Source organism: Alligator mississippiensis, chromosome 13 (genome assembly GCF_030867095.1).
Source record: "Alligator mississippiensis isolate rAllMis1 chromosome 13, rAllMis1, whole genome shotgun sequence".
NCBI lineage: Eukaryota > Metazoa > Chordata > Crocodylia > Alligatoridae > Alligator > Alligator mississippiensis.
In genome coordinates, this window is record NC_081836.1 from 22,569,731 (window position 1) to 22,587,854 (window position 18,124).

General features: G+C 52.0%; 1 protein-coding gene across 1 annotated transcript in view; it reads right to left on the bottom strand.

Annotated features, from left to right (window-relative positions):
* Window positions 1–90: 90 nt before the first annotated feature.
* ARHGDIG (Rho GDP dissociation inhibitor gamma) overlaps window positions 91–18,124 on the bottom strand; it is a 47,135-nt gene continuing 29,101 nt past the window's right edge. Inside the window, exons 3-6 of the mRNA XM_006277699.4 lie at window positions 3,272–3,355; window positions 2,747–2,823; window positions 1,877–1,940; window positions 91–1,676 (exon numbers count right to left, since the gene is read on the bottom strand). Coding sequence (XP_006277761.1) covers window positions 1,477–1,676; window positions 1,877–1,940; window positions 2,747–2,823; window positions 3,272–3,355 — 425 coding nt within the window. The 3' untranslated portion in view covers window positions 91–1,476. The remainder of the gene's footprint in view (window positions 1,677–1,876; window positions 1,941–2,746; window positions 2,824–3,271; window positions 3,356–18,124) is intronic.

Here is an 18,124-nt window from a genome sequence, read left to right on the forward strand (position 1 = left end):
GTAAAGTAATGGGGCCAACATCTGCTGTGCCCCCCAGCTCTCCACAGTCTCCAGTTGGCTGGTGAATGAAGCACAGGCAAAGCCAATCAGTCAAATAAGAGATGTCTGTAAGGTTTAATGGTAATGACTAGGAGCACAGCCAGTGTTATCATCAGTACAGTTCAGAAAGGGCCAATACAGCAGTGTTTAGGGCATCCTACAGGAACACACTCATACATCAGAGCTAGGTCAGGGGGTGTGATAGCAGATGCAGGCCCCAGCCCCTCTGAGCTGGCATGGTCCATACACAGCCAGGAAGACCCTCACACAGAGCTACAACAGGTTCACTACCTACAGACCTAGCAATGGAGATGCCACAGGAGATGAGTCAGGAGAATCAGTATTAAAAAAAACCAGCAATTAAAAATAACTTTGGTTACAAAGACCACGACCTCTGGGGTCTGATTACTAAAGGGAGCCCCCACCTTAATATGAATTACATTCTAAGGCCCCGTGGCTCTGTTAGAGAGTAGGGCATGCTACATGGCAATGCTGGGGTGGTCAGAAGTGGAACTAGAGTGGCCACAGCATGGAGCAGCAGCTGTTGCTGGGGCACTCAGAAGCACTACTCAGCAGACAGACAAGGGTTTTATGCACACAATAGGGCACTCTGACCATCAGCAGGAGGTGCTGGGATAAGTGAGGAGCAGACAGTAGCTGCATCTCTGCCCAGCACAGACTTAGGCACCCCTCCCTAGGGCACTTTTCAACTCATGCAAGGCCCCTGCCCAGGAGCACCAGGCTTGTCTGGAGGAGACCTCATTGAGCTGCTGCAGACAATGTGAAGGGCAGCTGCAGAGATGCCCACCTGAGCTTTGGGAGCAGCTGTCTGGAAGAACCTTGTGCCTCACTACCTGCAACCAGGGGCACAGTAAGCCCCTCTGCCACCCCCATCTGGCATACACTGCCATGTTCAGTGCAATAGACCCAGCTCGAAGAAAACCCTGATGGACAACAGCAGTCTCAGGCCCAGGAGAGGGACCTGAACTATCCTTTGCGGGAAAAGGCCCTACTGCACTCCCTAGTCCTTGGTAACGTGCAGGCTAAGCTATATTAGTCTGCAGCATGCAGCAGGAAAAGGTGTTTGATCCTCCCCAGCTTTGGGCCAGGACCAGGACCAGGATGGGGCACTTGTTAGCAACAATTTGTAGCTTGTTCTGATGCGAGAAGGATGCAGATCAAGGAACCGCATGAGGACCAGGGCACTGGTAGACTGTAGGCAGAGCCGGCATCATGACCTGACGGCCCAGAGCAGAGTGCAGAGCAATGGGGTTTGTGTGCTGTCTGCTGGGGCTCTGCAAATGGAGTATCCTACAGAAGCATGTGCCTGTGGTAGAAGTGGCCTGAGACCCTTTTGTTTGCATTAAGGATAGTTTGTCCCTAAATTCATACTAAGGTTGGAGCCTGAACTGCAGGGGGAGGGAGTGGGAAGGTGCTTCAATCTTTCCAGTCCTTCTTTATACAGAGGTTCCATGCCCAGGAAAGGTGATCCGTTTTGTCATCATCGGTGAAGAAAGATTTGATGTGGTAGGTGCCCCGCACCAGCATGCCCTTGGGGGCCTCTTCCATAGGGGTCAGGAACTCATACTCCTCAGCTCGGGGCCCATAGCTCCCCACCATGTAGATGTCTCTATCCACTGAGAACAGAGAGAGGGGAAACAGCAATAAGAGTGACTGCTTTGGAGGTGACCCTCAGTGGCAGCACGGATATACTGAAAAGGGTAGGACAGGGTGATGGCACAGGGCCTTGCAACACATGTCCAGCACTTTAGGACCTCCACACTGTGCAAGGTAGCCCAACCCCACTCCCCTGGCCAGGACAACCACCCAGACTCACCTTTCAGACCTTTCCTGTAGGTGTGGTGCAGATACTTCAATCCACAGACAATCTCCCTGTTCACCTGGAAGAGAGAAAGGGTAGGTGATACAGATTCATGTCACCACATACACACTGTGCCTGCTGGATGGGTTTGTGCCTCACACTGGTGACCTTACTGCAGACTGGCCAAGAAGAAGAGCAGCTAGAGGTTGCTAAGTTACTGTTTCTGGCCTTTTACCAAGGAGCCATTTGGAGAGGCACAAAGGTTATTTGTATGGAATGTAGCTGGATATGCAGGGCCTTGGTTTGCACTAGTGTCCTGTTTGTTCACCATACTGTGCAACCCTCCCCACCCTCCACTCTTATCTCATGTTGGGCTTAGCCCCAGAGGAAGAATCCAGCTCAGTGGGCACACATACCAATGGAGTTGTTTGTAGGTAGCAGGATGGCAGTTCTAGTAGTGCCTCCACACTGCATGGCTTTGCAGCTCCGCCAGGTCCAAAGAATCACAAGTTGCACATGCACTGCCAACCTGCAGCACCCACTAGGCACAGGCAGCAAGGCACACTGTAGGAAGTACCACAGGAACAAGCAGCAGGCAACGCCAGCAGAAGCTGAGCACTAAGGCCTCTGTGGGAACATCCTGCAAACTATAAGAGTCTCAGTGCCTGGCTTCTGGAGAACTGTGATCTGTGCGGGCTAGCAGGGATCCAGGGTACACAAGCTGTGCAGACCTTACAGAACTGAGATCCTTCCTCCAAGATGGCATCTCCAGTAGCACTGCCACTGTCCCAGAGAGGCCCAGCCTTCATGGAAGTTTTGAGTAGAGCAGCCTGCACACACCAAACCAACCCCCAAGCCTGCTGCAGGAGGCAAGGGTGAGCTCACCTTAAATGAGATTTTCACTCTGTAATCCACTCCTTCCTTCAGCACAAAGGACTGGCTCTTCAGTGCCTCCAGATCACCTGTGCCAGGGAGACATGAGGTCCCTCAGCCTGTCTGTCCCAGTTAAAACTCCCAGTTGGAGTTTAGCCCACTCTTCCGCAACAGGCACAACCAGCAGAACCTCCTGGACTAGGGTTCAGACAGGAGCCCCTTTGGGGGCGTGTGGGGTGGCCGCTAATAGGGATGAACTAGGAGAGGACAGAGGCAGAAGCACCCAAAGTCACTTGTGAATTGTAGAGAAGCAGAGCTGGAAGGAACCTCCAGAAGTCATCCAGTGCAGCCCCTTCCCTGAAGCAAGATCATCCCTATCCAAACCAAAGGTACCAGAGCCTCCTCCCTCCACACCAACAGGCAGAGACCTTTCCTAGGTTGGAGATTTAGTGTGCTAGTGGCTGTGGGGTTATTCAGCTGCTTCCCTCCCATATACCCTGCCCCAGTGAGGAGAGCACAGCAGGTTGCCTTGCTCACCTGCTAAGTCCATGGTGAGGGGCCCGGGAGCCTGGTCACACACCAGAGTCATTCTTGTCAGCTGGATATTGGGCACATTAGGATCTACAAGAGAAACCAGGAAAAGGTAGTTACTATCTGGGTGCTACAGCCCCCCACCTCTGCCCAACAGCTCAGATTAGTCTCCTGAGGTGACACCAGTGCCAGATCTCCAACTGGGCGGCCCTGAGAACCAGAGCTCACCTTCCTGTCCTTTCCCAAGATGCTAGGGACACCGTCCCCCGGGCACCAGACAAACAGGGATGGACAGAGCAACTTGCAGTCACTGTGAGCAGATACCCAGGCTGCCCAGGGGATAAGTGCCAGCCTGAGCTCCCCATGTCTCAGCAGCCACGGTCACAAGTGGCCCTCAGGCAGGCAAAAATAAATAAATCGCAGACTGCTCCAGCATCCCCTGCAGCCTAGCCCAAGACATGGTGAAGAAGAGTTGTTGCATTCCCAGGGAACAGATGGGACGTGGGGGGTGAGGGTGTTGACCACGTGTATGAAAGTAATACTATGGAAAGTGCACTGCTGTTAGCACTAATGGGGTTGTGCTTTTCCATGTTGGAGTGCTTGCAGTTAGGGACCCACAAGCTGAAGTTTTATAGAGGCAGGGATGGGGACAAGAGGGAAGAAGGGGATATGAGGTTGTGGCAAGGGCTGGACTGCAGGGGGTTGTTCCAGCCCCAGGTAGGTATTGGTTAAGCTGAGGTAAGGCACACTGTGCAGGAGTGGGTGGGTGAGGGCTTTTATGTGTGGGATAGGGAGGGGAGGGGTTACTGCGCCTCACATTTTGTTTTTGGCATTTGTACCATATGACTGAAGTTGTATGTAAAGAAACACGTTCTTTTGTTGCTGGGATATTACGAGTGTCTCGTCGTCCAATTCTGGCTCTTGCACAAGTTTAAGTGGTACGTGATTTTGGTTATCGTGGTTGTACTATGTAATCTCTGACAGTTGTCTGTTTGTTGTAACTTCCTCTGTGAGGCCCCTGTTGGGGTCATTTTTAAAACATCTGGCTGTGTTTGTTTTCTAATAAAATTTAAAAAAAAAGCAAAAAAAAAAAAGCTGTTGCATTCCCAGGGATGAGCAGGCTACTGAGCTGCCCACATCTCAGATGACAGGGAGTTACAGTGACAGGTCAGTGCCATGACACTCCTGAGCTATCTGCCAGTCTGGTAAGAAGGGACATTCTAGAGAGACAGCCCAGCTGAAGTCCAGACAGTGCTCTTTGGCCTGGCACAGGGACCCAGCCTGAGGCAAGGCCCTGGCAGGTCTATTGAGAAAGCAGCAACAGCCCCCAACACAGAATGGATTCTCCAAGAACAGCCTCTAAACGGCACTGTACCAAGACACATCATGGCTGTGTGGACACATGGCCAGCAGTTGGCACATTTCTTATGCTGTGGTTACCCTGGGCAATCACTGAAATAAGTGTTTCTGGGCCCTGCAGCAAATGCCATCCCAGAGGCGGTCACGCTGCCCTTGGGGGCCACTCAGGCCCTCTCTCCTTCACTCACCTTGATGTTATTAATTTCTTATAACAGGGAGGATGTCCCAGGGCTTTCCAAGCCTGATCTTACTCTTCAGATCACAGGTGCTCATGGGTCACTGCCTTAAGGGCTAGTTTTGCGGGCTCCATCCTCCCCAATATCCACTCCCATGCCTCACAGATGATCTGCTAATGCAACTCTGCCCTTTGACAGGCCGCAGGCCAGGGTAAATAAAAATAAAAACTTTTTTTTTTAATTAAAAAACACGTTTTTTTAATTTAAATCAGATGGTTTTGATTTAATTGTATTTTTAACAAAAAAAATAAGATGTTCTTTTAAAAAATAAACATATTAAAAGTTTTAATTTAAGATACGTTAAAGCTCAAAGATATCATCATGGAATAGGGATTATAACTTCTAATTATATACTATTGAGACAATATATTCATGTAACCTTTTTAGAAGTTTTATAAATAGGTCACAACAGGCCATGGACTGTATTAGGGGCTCAATCTTATGGGATTCCCAGGGACTTCTCTACTGATTAGAAAAATTAAAGAAAACCACTCTATCCAATGGGACTCAGTGCTCAGCCTAGAAGATTCCATTAAGCATCTCTGTGATGCTTAGTTTCAGTTCTCAAACTGTGGATTTGTCTCTCCAAAGATCATGGGCAGACAAGGTTCTTTAGGTAGATGCGATATCTTTTATTAGACCAACTAAATAGTTGGGAAAATTGTTTTTTGCAAGCTTTCGGGCACAAACACCCTTCTTCAGGCATAGGGAGAGTTTCATAGATTTCTTAGACATTAGCACTGGAAGGGACCTCAGAAGATCATTGAGTCCAGCCCCCTGCCCAAAAGGCAGGAAGTCAGCTGGGGTATAGGATCCCAGCAAGATAAGCATCCAGTTTGCTCTTGAAGGTGTTCAATGTAGGTGCTTGAACCACCTCCGATGGCAGGCTATTCCAGACCTTGGGGGCTTGGACAGTAAAGAAATTGTTCCATATGTCCAGCCTGAAATGGTCTTCATAGAATCATAGAAGTAGGGTCGGAAGGGACGTTGTAGATCTTCAAGTCCGACCCCCTGCCTGGGCAGGAGGGAAACTGGGCTCAAACGACCCCAGCCAGGTAGGCATCGAGCCGCTTGTTAAAGACCCGCAGGGTAGGAGCCAGCACCACTTCCCTTGGAAGTCGGTTCCAGATCCTAGCTGCCCTAACTGTGAAGTAGTTCCTACGGATGTCTAATCTGAACCTATTCTCCAACAACTTGTGGCCGTTATTCCTTGTTATCCCGGGGGGCGCTAGAGGAAACAAGGTCTCCCCCAACCCCTTCTGGTCCCCCCTAGTGAGTTTATAGATGGTCACAAAGTCCCACCTCAGCCTTCTCTTGTGAAGGCTGAACAGGCTCAGGTCCCGTAGCCTCTCATTGTAGGGTCTGCCCTGCTGTCCCCGGATCATGCGGGTGGCCCTCCTCTGGCCCTCCCTATGTTGTCCACATCCCGCTTGAAGTGGGGTGCCCAGAACTGGACGCAGTACTCCAGCTGTGGCCTAACCAGTCTCGTGTAGAGAGGGAGGATCACCTCCTTGGTCCTACTTGAGATGCACCTGTGGATGCACGATAGGGTCCGGTTAGCCCTGCCGACCGTGACCTCACATTGTCAGCCCATGTTCATCTTGGAGTCAATAATGACTCCAAGATCCCTTTCTGCCTCCGTTCTCTCAAGAAGGGAGTTTCCCATCTTATAAGTGTGCTGCCGGTCTTGCAGGAGTTTATAACCGTTTGACCTAGTCATCCGTTGGGGGGCTCTGGTGAACAAACGTTCCCCCAGATCCCAGTGGTCACCCCGATAAGCTTATAGGTGGCCATCAGATCACCCTTGAGCCTGCACTTTTCCAGGATAAGAGCCCCATAGCTCTCAGCCTGTCATCGTAAGGTCTGTTTTCTTGACCTCTGATCATGCGCGTGGCCATCCTCTGCACTCTCTCAAGCTTCTCCTCATCCTTTTTGAATTGTGGGGCCCAAAACTGGACACAGTACTTTAGCTGTGGCCTCACCAAGGCCGAGTACAAGGGGAGAATGACGTCCCGGGATCTGCTTGAGAAGCATCTATAGATGCAAGCCAGCGTTTTGCTCACTTTACTAGCCACAGCATCGCATTGCAGGCACATGTTCATCTTGTGGTCAATGATGACCCCCAAGCCTCCTTCTTCTGTAGTACTAGCCAGCGTAGCACTGCTGAGCCTATAAGGATGTTGCAGGTTTTTCCTCCCAAGGTGGAGAACCTTCCATTTTTTAGTGTTAAACAGCATCAGGTTCTCATCCGCCCATTTGCTGAGCCTGTCCAGGTCAGCCTGGATCACTCTCCTGTGTTCAGGTGTGGATGCTTTGCCCCAAAGTTTGGTGTCATCAGTGAACTTGTCCAGTCTGCTTCTGACTCCAATGTCCACATCATTAATGAAGATGTTGAACAGTATGGGTCCAAGGACAGAGCCTTGGGGGACCCCACTGGTCACAGGGCACCATGACGATTGACTTCCGTCAATTACTACCCTCTGGGTCCGACCACAGAGCCAATTTCCCTGCCAGAGGATCGTGGTGGACCCAAGGCCACAGTTGGCCAGTTTCACCAAGGAGTGATCATGGGATACTAGATCAAAGGCTTTTTTGAAGTCAAGATATATGACATCAATCTCTTCTCCCTTGTCCAGGTGATAGGTCACCTGGTCATAAAAGGAAATGAGATTGGTCAAGCAAGACCTACCCGCAACAAACCCGTGCTGGCTATCCCTCAGGATGTTGGTGTTGGCCAGTCCCTTAAGAATGGTCTCTTTAATAAACTTTTCTAAGATCTTTCCCGGGATAGAAGTCAGGCTGATGGGCCTATAGTTTGCCAGATCCACTTTCCTTCCTTTCTTGAAGATAGGCACCACATTGGCCTTCTTCTAGTCTTTGGGCACTACACCAGAGTGCCAGGAGCTCTCGAAGATCTGTGCCAGAGGCTGGGCTATGATGCTCACCAGCTCCTTGAGTACCCTGGGGTGTAGACTGTCAGGGCCGGCTGACTTGAAGGTATCCAGCCTCTCAAGGTGTTCCCTTACGAGGTCAGCATTGATGGAGGGCAGGGGATCTCCCCCACCCGGACCTCCCTGTCCCGTAGCGGGCATGGGCGTCCCATGGGACTGATGAAAGACTGATGCAAAGTACCAATTTAATAGGTTGGCTTTTTCCTGGGCGTCAGTTCTCAGTTGTCTCCAGAGAGAACATCCTTGTTAACAGCACTATATGCAGATGAGAAATAATAGACCTGATTACCCACCTATTTGTCTCTCGAAAGTTTGTGTACAGATTCAAGCCCTTACCCTTCTCTAAAAGTGCAAAGTTTCAAGAAGTTAATGAATAAAAGATATCATACAACAAGAATGCACTTTTTGTAGAAAACAATGATTAAACCGAGGCTTCCTGACCAGCAATTTAAATCATTATTTAAATTCATTTGTAGGGGTGCACCTATAGAGATTTTTTGGGCTGATACCAATAGTCAATTTTTAAGAAGGCATATCAGCCGATACTGATCCGACTTCCTAGTATCATAGTACTTGGGGTCGGAAGGGACCTAAACAGATCATCAGGTCCGACCCCCTGCCCCAGGCAGGAACAGGTGCCAGGATCATATAACCCCAGCCAAATATCTGTCCAGCCTCCTCTTGAAGATCCCCAAGGTAGGAGAGAGCACCACCTCACTTGGGAGCCCATTCCAGAGCCTGGCAGCCCTAACTGTAAAATAATGTCTCCTGATGTCCAGCCTGAGCCTTCTCTCTAACAATCTGTGGCCGTTATCCGTAGTAAACCCAGGTGGTGCCCGGGGGAACAGAGTCTCCCTCAATTCCTGCTGGTCCCCGCTGGTCAGTTTGTAAACGGCCACCAGATCCCCTCTCAGCCTTCTTTTGTGGAGGCTGAATAGGTTCAGGCCCTTTAGCCTCTCTTCATAGGGCCTGCCCTGCTGTCCTATGACCATGAGAGTGACCCCCCTCTGGACCCTCTCAATGCTAGCCACATCCCTCTTGAAGTGCAGTGCCCAGAACTGGACACAGTACTCCAACTGCAGCCTGACCAGTGCCGCATAGAGGGGAAGGATCACCTCCCTGGACCTGCTTGTGATGCATTTGTAGATGCACAAAAAGGCGCGGTTAGCCTTACTGACCGCTTCCTTGCATTGGCGGCTCACGTTCGTCCTGGAGTCAATAGCAACTCCAAGATCCCTTTCTACCACTGTTTTGACAAGAGGTGTGTTCCCCAGCCTATAGGTGTGTTTGTGGATCCTTCTCCCTAGATGCAGCACCTTGTACTTGTCTGTGTTGAATCCCATCCCATTCTCATCTGCCCACCTCTGTAATTTGTCTAGATTGAGCTGGATTCTGTCCCTCCCCTCCAGCATGCCCACCTTGTCCCACATCTTGATGTCGTCAGCAAATTTGGACAGCGTGCTTTCCACACCCATATCCAGATCGCTGATAAAGATATTGAAAAGTACAGGCCCCAGGACCGAGTCCTGGGGGACTCCACTGCCCACATCCCTCCAGGTCAAAAATGACCCATCCACCACCACTCTCTGGGTGCAACCATCTAGCCAATTTGCCACCCATCTGACTGTGCAAGCATCAATGCCGCAGTCACCTAGTTTTTTAAAGAAAATGTGGTGGGAAACCATGTCAAATGCCTTCTTAAAGTCCAGAAAGACAACATCCACCCCAACACCCTCATCCAGGGATTTTGTGACCTGATCATAAAAAGAAACCAGGTTAGTCAGGCAGGACCTGCCCTCAATGAACCCACGTTGGTTGCCCCTGAGCATTACCTCCCCTGATGGGCCCTTGCAGATGTGTTTCTTGATAGTTTTCTCAAAGGTCTTCCCAAGGACCAAGGTAAGACTGACTGGCCTATAATTGCTGGGGTCCTCCTTTCTCCCCATCTTGTAAATGGGAGCCACACTGGCCCTTTTCCAATCCTCTGGTACCTGGCCAGTGCCCCACGAGCGCTCATAGAGCTGAGCCAGGGACCCCGCTATGACCCCCGCAAATTCCATCAGCACCCTCAGGTGAAAAGCATCTGGACCTACTAATTTAAACACATCCAGCCCCTCTAAATGTTCCCTAATTAGGTCGTCGTTGACCCTAGGCATGGCGGTACCTCCCGTGAGTCTCTCCGCAATTCTAGTGGGGGAAAATGTCTCAGTCCCTGTTCAAGAATATGGAGGCAAAGAATTTGTTAAAGACGTCAGCTTTTTCATTTGCCACAGTCACCAGATTGTTAAGCCTATCCTGTAGGGGCCCCACGTTACCTGGTGCCTTCTTCTTACTTCCTATGTATTTGAAAAAGGACTTTTTATTATCCTTAATTCTGGTCACTTGCCATAGCTCCATCTCAGCCTTGGCCTTCCTAACAGCCTCCCTGCTGTCCCGGGCAACTTCCGATACGCAGCCCTGTAGCTTGAAGAGCTGCACCCAGCTGGTAAGTCTGTTGTTGTGGAAGGAAAGGGGCGGAAGGGAAGGAGAGGACAGATCAAGGCCCCTGTGGTGACGGGGAGTGGGGCTGGGGCAAGAGCTGTCCAGCCGGAACGGGGCAGGGTGCTAGACAAAGCCGCGGTTCATCCAGGGGGTGAGGGTGGAGCAGCTCTTGCCACTGAGTGCACCCCGGGAGGGCATGAGGGTAGTGTGTGCCCCCCAATCTGTGTGGGGTGGGGTGGGGTGGGACAGGGTGGGGCTGGCTGCAGCTGTGGGCTGGGGCCAGGGCTGTGCTGGGCTGGGCTCTTCTCAGTGGGGCCTGGGCCAGGCTGCGCTCGGGGTGGGTGGCAGCGACACTGGGGGAGGGGGAAGGGGAGGGGGCTCCTGGGGTGGCTGCAGCCACCCCAAAATTCACCTTAGCCCTACTATAGCCCTCTCTCCCAGCACCACTGCAAGCCACCCTGAACACAGCCCTGGCCCAACCCCCGACTTCGCCAATGCGCCAGGAAGAGCCCCATGCAGCAGCAGCCCACCTCATCAGTGCCCCGCGCAGATCTGGGGCCACACACCCGCCACGCCCCCCGAATGAGCCACAGCTTGTCCTGTGCCCCACCCCAGCTGGGCAGCGCCTGTCCCAGCCCCAGCCCCACTCCCTCCCTCGCCGCAGGGGCCTTGATCTCCCCCCATTCCCCTTTCCTTCCCCATCCCCCCTCCCCTTCCACCACAACAGACTTACCAGCTGCATGCACCTCTGCAAGCTGCTGGGCTATGACCCTCGTTGCCTACATGATGTGCTGTGGCTGTGTGTATGCGCAGGCATTTATTGGCCAAATCAGGCCAATTTCTGATATAGTCAATTTTCTTTATAATCATGCCAATCTTATATCTGACTGATGTATTGGTGCACCTCTATTGATTTAATTCAAATCCACCCTGCCGCAGGCACTGGAGCTTCCCTCAACACACCCTAGTCCCCCCTGGGCACTGGACCCTCCTACTGCACCCCGGGCACAAGACCTTCTCTCCTAGTACCTACTCCTTCCTAAGCTTATGCTCTCTCTCTGGCTCACTCTCGGGGCCACTATTGATTGGGCAGGGGGAGGGGGGTAGAATGAGGAAGTTAGAATAGACTTTGAGCAAATAAAAGCAACTAGAGCAGGGGCAAGCAATTATTTTGTGCGGAGGTCTGTTTACTAAGTTTTGGCAAGCTGTCAAGGGCCACATGGGTAGCCCTGCTCCTTGACAGGTGCCCCGCCCCCTGGTCGCCACCTTGTGACTGGAAGTTGGGTCCCCTAACCTTAGCCACCAAAAGTCCCTCCCCTTGCTCCTGGTAGTACTCTTTTCAACAAGGGATTTTGTTGTCTCGGAACCAGAAAAATACCAAATTATATTTTAAAATGCGAACATCTACAACAACATTCATTAATTTGATTTCAAAAAATATTTTTCTCCTGGTTTACATGTGTTTAATATACATAGAGGTGATTGTATATAATAGCTTAAAATGAAGTCTTGCTCTTATATATTCTGAGGGGGGTGGGTATAGGTTTGTGGGGGGCTGTGTATGTGTGGGTATGTGGGGTGTGAGGGAGGTTGTGAGTGTGTGCATGGGGGTCTTGGGGGGGTAGATAGGTGTGGAGGTGGGGTGAAGGTGCATGTGGGTGCGTGTGTGGATATGTGGGGTGTGGGTAGGTATGGGGGGAAGGTGGCTGGGGTACATGAGGGGGTTGTGGGTGCATGTGAATGGTAGGGTGTGTATGGGGGACCCACCCTACGAACACACACACAGTTGCCCCCCCCCGTCCTTCCCTCCCTATATGCGCGCGCACACACGCATGCACACACACACACAAAGTCCCTCCCCCCCGCTACACCCCTCTGTACCAGCACGGACCTGCACTCCCGCGGTCCAGGGGTGCAGCCAGGAGCTATATGGTGCTGGAGCCGTGCAGGGGCAGGAAGGCAGGGAAATGTCTGGGGGTAAGGCAGGGCTGGGCTGCTGTGTCCTGCTGACGGCTCCCCCTGGGTCCTACTGCCCCTGGCTCCTGTCAACTTTGACAGGCAGTCAGGAGCAGATAAATATTTTCTAAATTTTTAGGCACTCTGCCGGCCAGATAGAATGGCCTGGCAGGCTGGATCCACCCCACGGGCCATATTTTGCCCACCACTGAACTAGAGTCTTATACAATCTGGGTATAATGACCCTTTTAAGACTCGACTGGCCTAGACATAACTCCCAGCTCCTGGCTAGTTTCCAGGTTTTTACTTACAGAAAATCACCATGCACGGGGCATTTACTTGCAGCTTTCAAAATGCATGCCAGAAAGAAGAGAGCCCTCCCCATTCCCCCTAGGAATTTTAGCTGGCCAGGTCACCTGACTGACCAGCATGAACCAAAAAGAAAGCAGAGAGAGAGAAGGGTCACCTGGGCTGATCCAAGTGAGGGGAAGAAAGAAGGGGAGGGGATTTCTTCACAACCATTACTCCTCGTCCTGTTCCCTACAGCCACAGCAGACCTACCTCCTATAGGATTCTGCCCACAAGTTCCTTGAGGCCATTTCTACACGTGCATTTACTGTGCAGTAAGTCACTGCACAGTAAGTGTTTTTTCGATGGGTGTCTATATGTATAGGTGTTACAGCTAGGGGTGCACTGATAGAATTTTTTCGGGCTGATACCAATGGCCTATTTGTGAGGGAAGGAGTGGGAGTGGGACTGGAACTGGGGCAGGGTCTGCCCAGCTTGGGGGGAGGGGGAAAGAGTGTGGGACAGAGCTGTGAACGACTTGTCTCGGGGCACAGGGGAGAGGTTGCTCTCACCACTGCACGCACCTTGAGAGGGCATGGGGGCATGCGCCCCCAGATCTGCATGTGGGGTGAGGGTGGGCTGCTGCTGTGGGCTGGGCGGCGCTGGGCTCTTCCCAGAGGAGGTTGGGCCAGGCTGTGCTCAGGGCAGGCGGTGGCAGCGCTCGGAAGGGGGCTGGGGTGGGCTGCAACCTCCTGCCACCCCCAAAATTCTCCATAGCCCCCGCAACCCTGACTCCCAGCATTGCCGCTATCTGCTCTGAGTGCAGCCCTGGCCTAGCCCCCTGTTGGGAAGAGCCCAGCACCGTCCCCAGCCTGAGCCCACAGTGGCATCCCACCTTCACCCCACATGCAAATCTGGGGGCACATGCCCCCTGTGCCCTCCCAGGGTGCATGTAGCAGTGGGAGCTGCCCAGCTCCCCGCCCACCTGCACCCTCCAGACAAGCCACTCACGGCTCCATTCTGTGCCCTGCCCCCCTCCTGCCCAGTTGGGCAGCACCTGCCCCTGCCTCACCACAGGGCCTTGAACTTCCCACTCCATGCCCCATCCCTTCCCCCACACCCCATCCCTCACAACAGACTTACCAGACAGACCTGGCTGCTCTCCAATGCACAGGACATTTATCAGCCACATCAACCAAAAAAAGCCGATTGCCTATACTCTCAATTTTCCTTATATCGGAGCCAATCCAATGTGACCCAGTGTATCGGTGCACTTCTAGTTACAGCGCAGTACGATTATATGTGCACCAACTTGGGAGTAAAGTTACTTCCAAATCAGTCCACGCACACCGTGTTACTGTGCAGTAAGGTGTCTACACATGTCTTATGGTGAGGTAATTAATTAGGTGTAAATTTTCTACCTGCATCATGCATTACTGCATCTGTACTATGCAGTAATTTTTGGTAATTGTGCATGTGTAGATGCACCCTGAGTCTGTTAAAGTCTGCTTTTTTGAAGCCTGCTGTCTACCTTGTGATGCTGTCTCACAGTGTAATTATTCCACACACTCTGGGATAATACAGAACTGAAGTGAGAGCAGTAGGAGGGAGAAGGTAAAAATACTGTTCTAGGCACATGATAAAACCAGCACCCCTGCCAGATGGAAACAGCTGTCCTGGAGACTTTGCCTTTATCTGCTGGCTGAGCATATGGAGTGGCTGATCCCAACAAACTTCAAGGGGTTGAGGGGTCAGAGTTGCTCCTGTAGTTCCACTTAATAAATCAGTAGGAGATCCTGGTCCTGCATGGCCTGTGGAACTCCCAGAAAGACTGTTTCAGTGAGCCACAGCTGTAATGTGCGACATACACCACTGACAAGAGCTGTCACTGAAGATGTGTTGGTCCTCTGGCAAGATACTTAGGGCTCCTGCCACCAGGTCCCACCAACAACAGGATACCCCGTTCCTTGCTACTACTGCTGCACGAAGGCTCAGGAGAATGGCTAGCAGTGCCTGCAGAATCCCCCAGGCTCCAGCTACAAGGCACTACACACCTGCTGAGTAACAGAAGGCAAAGCAGAGCCCCATGCTAAGAATAAGGGACCACTGCTCAAGAACACAGGTGCTCTGGCCCTGGGAGGCATGGCCAGCAGCCCCTCAGCATGCATGCACCAGTTATGCTGAGAAGCAGCAGACTTTGGGTGAGGCACAGCATGCAGGAGCAGTCTCTTGGGGCCCTAAATCACCAGTAAGTGCCAGTACTAGCATTTAGAGCAGGAAGGAACACATTGCCAGGGACAAGAGTTAAAGCAGAGATAAGAAGCATTAGGAACCTGATAGCGAATCAGACCTGAGCCAGAGAGCTCTAAGTCACCAATGCCCTCCCAATAGTCCAGAGGACACCCTTCATGCTGAGTGGCTTGCCTTACATCAGGCACCTATTGCAAGGCCTCGTGCATGAGATAGTCCCCACCAGCCCCTGACATAACGTATCTACCTGTAGTGACAGCAGGCTCAGGGAGCACAGGACAAATCTGGAGTAAGCCAACCATGAGGGGTAAGGCAGCAGGTTCCAGTGGGAAAAAAAAACCCTCAATAGGAAAAGGGAACTGTAGTGGAGGGCAAGGCTCCTGCTAGGCTGACAAGGGGGGGAAAGGTCCTACGTGGCAGGGCCCCACTGCCGTTTTCAGACTGGGACCTGCAGGGGCCAGATGCAGAATTAGAGAGGGCAGGATCTTGCAACTAGGCCTGGGCTCATGCAGATCAACCCTATCAGCACTTTGGTGAGTCACAGACACATAGAAAAGCAGAGCTGGAAGGACCCATCTAGTCTGTTGCAGGACAACGAGCCCGAGGGGACAGAGACCCCTTTCCCAGGGGCAGAGAGGCAGCAGGAAAACCTCATGGACCCAGGGAAACAGCCCCAAGAGCCCCGTGGCCCAGGAAGATTTACCTGGTACAGGCATGGCAGCAAGAAGCAGGGAACCGCAGGTGGAGCATCCCGCATGGCTCATCAGCTGCTTATCAGTGCAGCTGGGTCAACATGAGAAGATGACGTCATCAAGTCAGCACCAGCAGTCAGCTACAAAAGCCAGCTGCCAGGGAGAAGACGGGGCACAACAGCTACAATGCAGCTGTGCACTCCTGGCTGGCATACCCAGTCGTTCTACAAACCCAGGACAGTCCTGAAGAGGAGCCCACCTCCCTGAGGAGTGACATCCACACTGGACTAGGGAAGGACACTGAGGGACTGACGGCACAGTGACATGCAAGGACATGCGAGTAGGCAGGAGAGAACACTGCCTCCCTGGTTCTTTTTTTTAATTTTGTTTCTAACAACTCTTGCATTGCTCCTGGGGCCAGAGACTGAAGCCACATTCAATTGATATCCCTCCCGGGGGACCAACTGATATCCCCCATGGAAGACCAGGAGCCCTCAGGGACTCTGGGGTGGAAGACAGGGTTGGTTGGGCTGGCTAGCCTGCCCAATCCAAGAAAAGTGGTCGTAAAGAGGATTAGTCTCCCGCATCTTCTGAGCATTTTATAGGTGGACACAGCAGGAAGACTGAAGGGTCAGAAGCCAGCATGCTCGCAGACGCTATATTTGCCAAAATCCACTAGAGGGCGTATCAGGGTGACGATACACACTGGTATCCGAGAATGCTGCTAACTGAGACCATCAGGTTGATGCATGGGAGGGGTGTAGGGGAGGCTGAGCTCCAAGGACATCCATATGCAATACCTCCAAGCAAGTCCAAGTCAGACAGGAGTCTCTTACATTTGAACTTAAGAGCAAGATGTGGCAGTCGAGTATCGGGGGCTTCCCTTAGGAGGTGACACATGGCGGGCACAAGTGCTGAAGAAAGACCAACCCCAAGCAAAGATCACCTAGCCCTGAGCTGCTCAGGAGCAGCTGCTTAGTGTTAGATAGGCACATAGTCCACGGTTGTCAAAATTACAGCCCACAAACTGAATCTGTGCAGCTGTGTCATAGGACTGGTAGAAGGCCTAGAAATCTGTGTGCATGCATAGGGCCCACTCTGCCATTTGGGGGGGGGGGGGGGGGGAGTGTGGATGGAGTCCCCACACTCCCACCCTCCTTTACACCAACACCCTGCCTACCTGAGCTCTGTGCCACTGCCACCCCCTTGGGCACAGGCTCCACGCTGCCACCAGCCCTGTGCTTCCTGCCCCTGCTTAGCTGCAGCTCCTGCCCCCACTCCCACCCCCACAGCTTCCCTACTTGCTGCCCAGAGCAAGTGGAATGCCAGGGTTGCTGAACAGGTCCCCTGGTGGCTGCAGCAGTGGTGGTAGCAGCCCTGTCCGGAAGCTATGTGCTGGCCGGGCCAGGCCCTTCCACCCATGAGGGTGGGAGATACAATAGCGTATGTCAGGGGCACCTCACTCCCACCTTTGTGGGCAATAGGTCTGGGCAGCATACATTTCATTGGTGGGTGCCACAGGCCAGATGAAAGTGCCTCATGGGCCACAGCTGGTCCGCAGGCCATATTTCGCCTGCCCCCGATTTAACCCCAGCCCTGCTCCACACAACACACACTGACTGTAGCACCACAACTCCCTTTTGTACCCTTCTATCCCCTCCATAAATGTATCTCAATTCCTCTAATCTTCCCCAACCAGCTTGGTTATGAAGCTTGGCTACATTTTCCTGCTGCTGAATATGGTCCTTTCCAACTTCCACCTGTTCTGGGCTGCAGAGCTCTTAGTCTCTGAGCAATACTCTGGGAGGTCTTAGACCAGGAAAGAGAGGGAATCTCCTTGGCTTCTAACCAGTGTTCTTCACAACCCACTCCAAGCATATCTACTCCTAAATCATCCCTGACCAATGCTTATTTAACTTCTTCTTGAAAAACTCCAATGAAGGAGATTCAATACTTTCCCTAGGCCGTCTGTTCCACTGCCTACCTGTCCTAACAGTACGGAATTTTTTCCTGATATCCAATCTAAATTTACCTGCTGCTATTTAAAGCCATTACTGTGTGTCCTATTCTCTACAACAAGAGAGAAAAGGTCCTCTCCTTCTTTATGGCAGCTTTTCAGATATTTGAAGACTGGTATCATGTCCCCTCTTAATCATCTTTTTCTACAAGCTAGATACCCCTTGTATGGCTTTCAAACCCTTCAAACATTTTGTCACCTGCTTTTGAAACCTCTCTTACTTCTCTGCATTTTTTTAAAATGCAGAGCCCAGAATTGTACACAACACTTTAGATGAGACAGATCTAAGTAGAACCAATTAGAGTGGCACTAGCACAGGGGTGGGCAAAGTCTGGCCCACAGGCCTGCAGCAGACTCCATTTCCCAGCAGCCCTGCCCATGTCACTGCAGACCAGCTTCCATGGAAACCCCAGGAGCCACCAAGCTGTGACAGGGCAGGGCCAGGGTTTCTATGAAGACCAACCCCAGCAGCACGGGCAGGGCATGCGGCAGGGTAGGGAACTGCTCCAGGCCCAGGATTCTGGGGTAGTGACAGCATGGTCCAAAGCTGGGGCAGAGCTGTGTTCTGCTGTCTACACACCCCTGGCAGAAGGTGTGGGCAGTGGATCACAGCTCTGCCCTGACTCCAG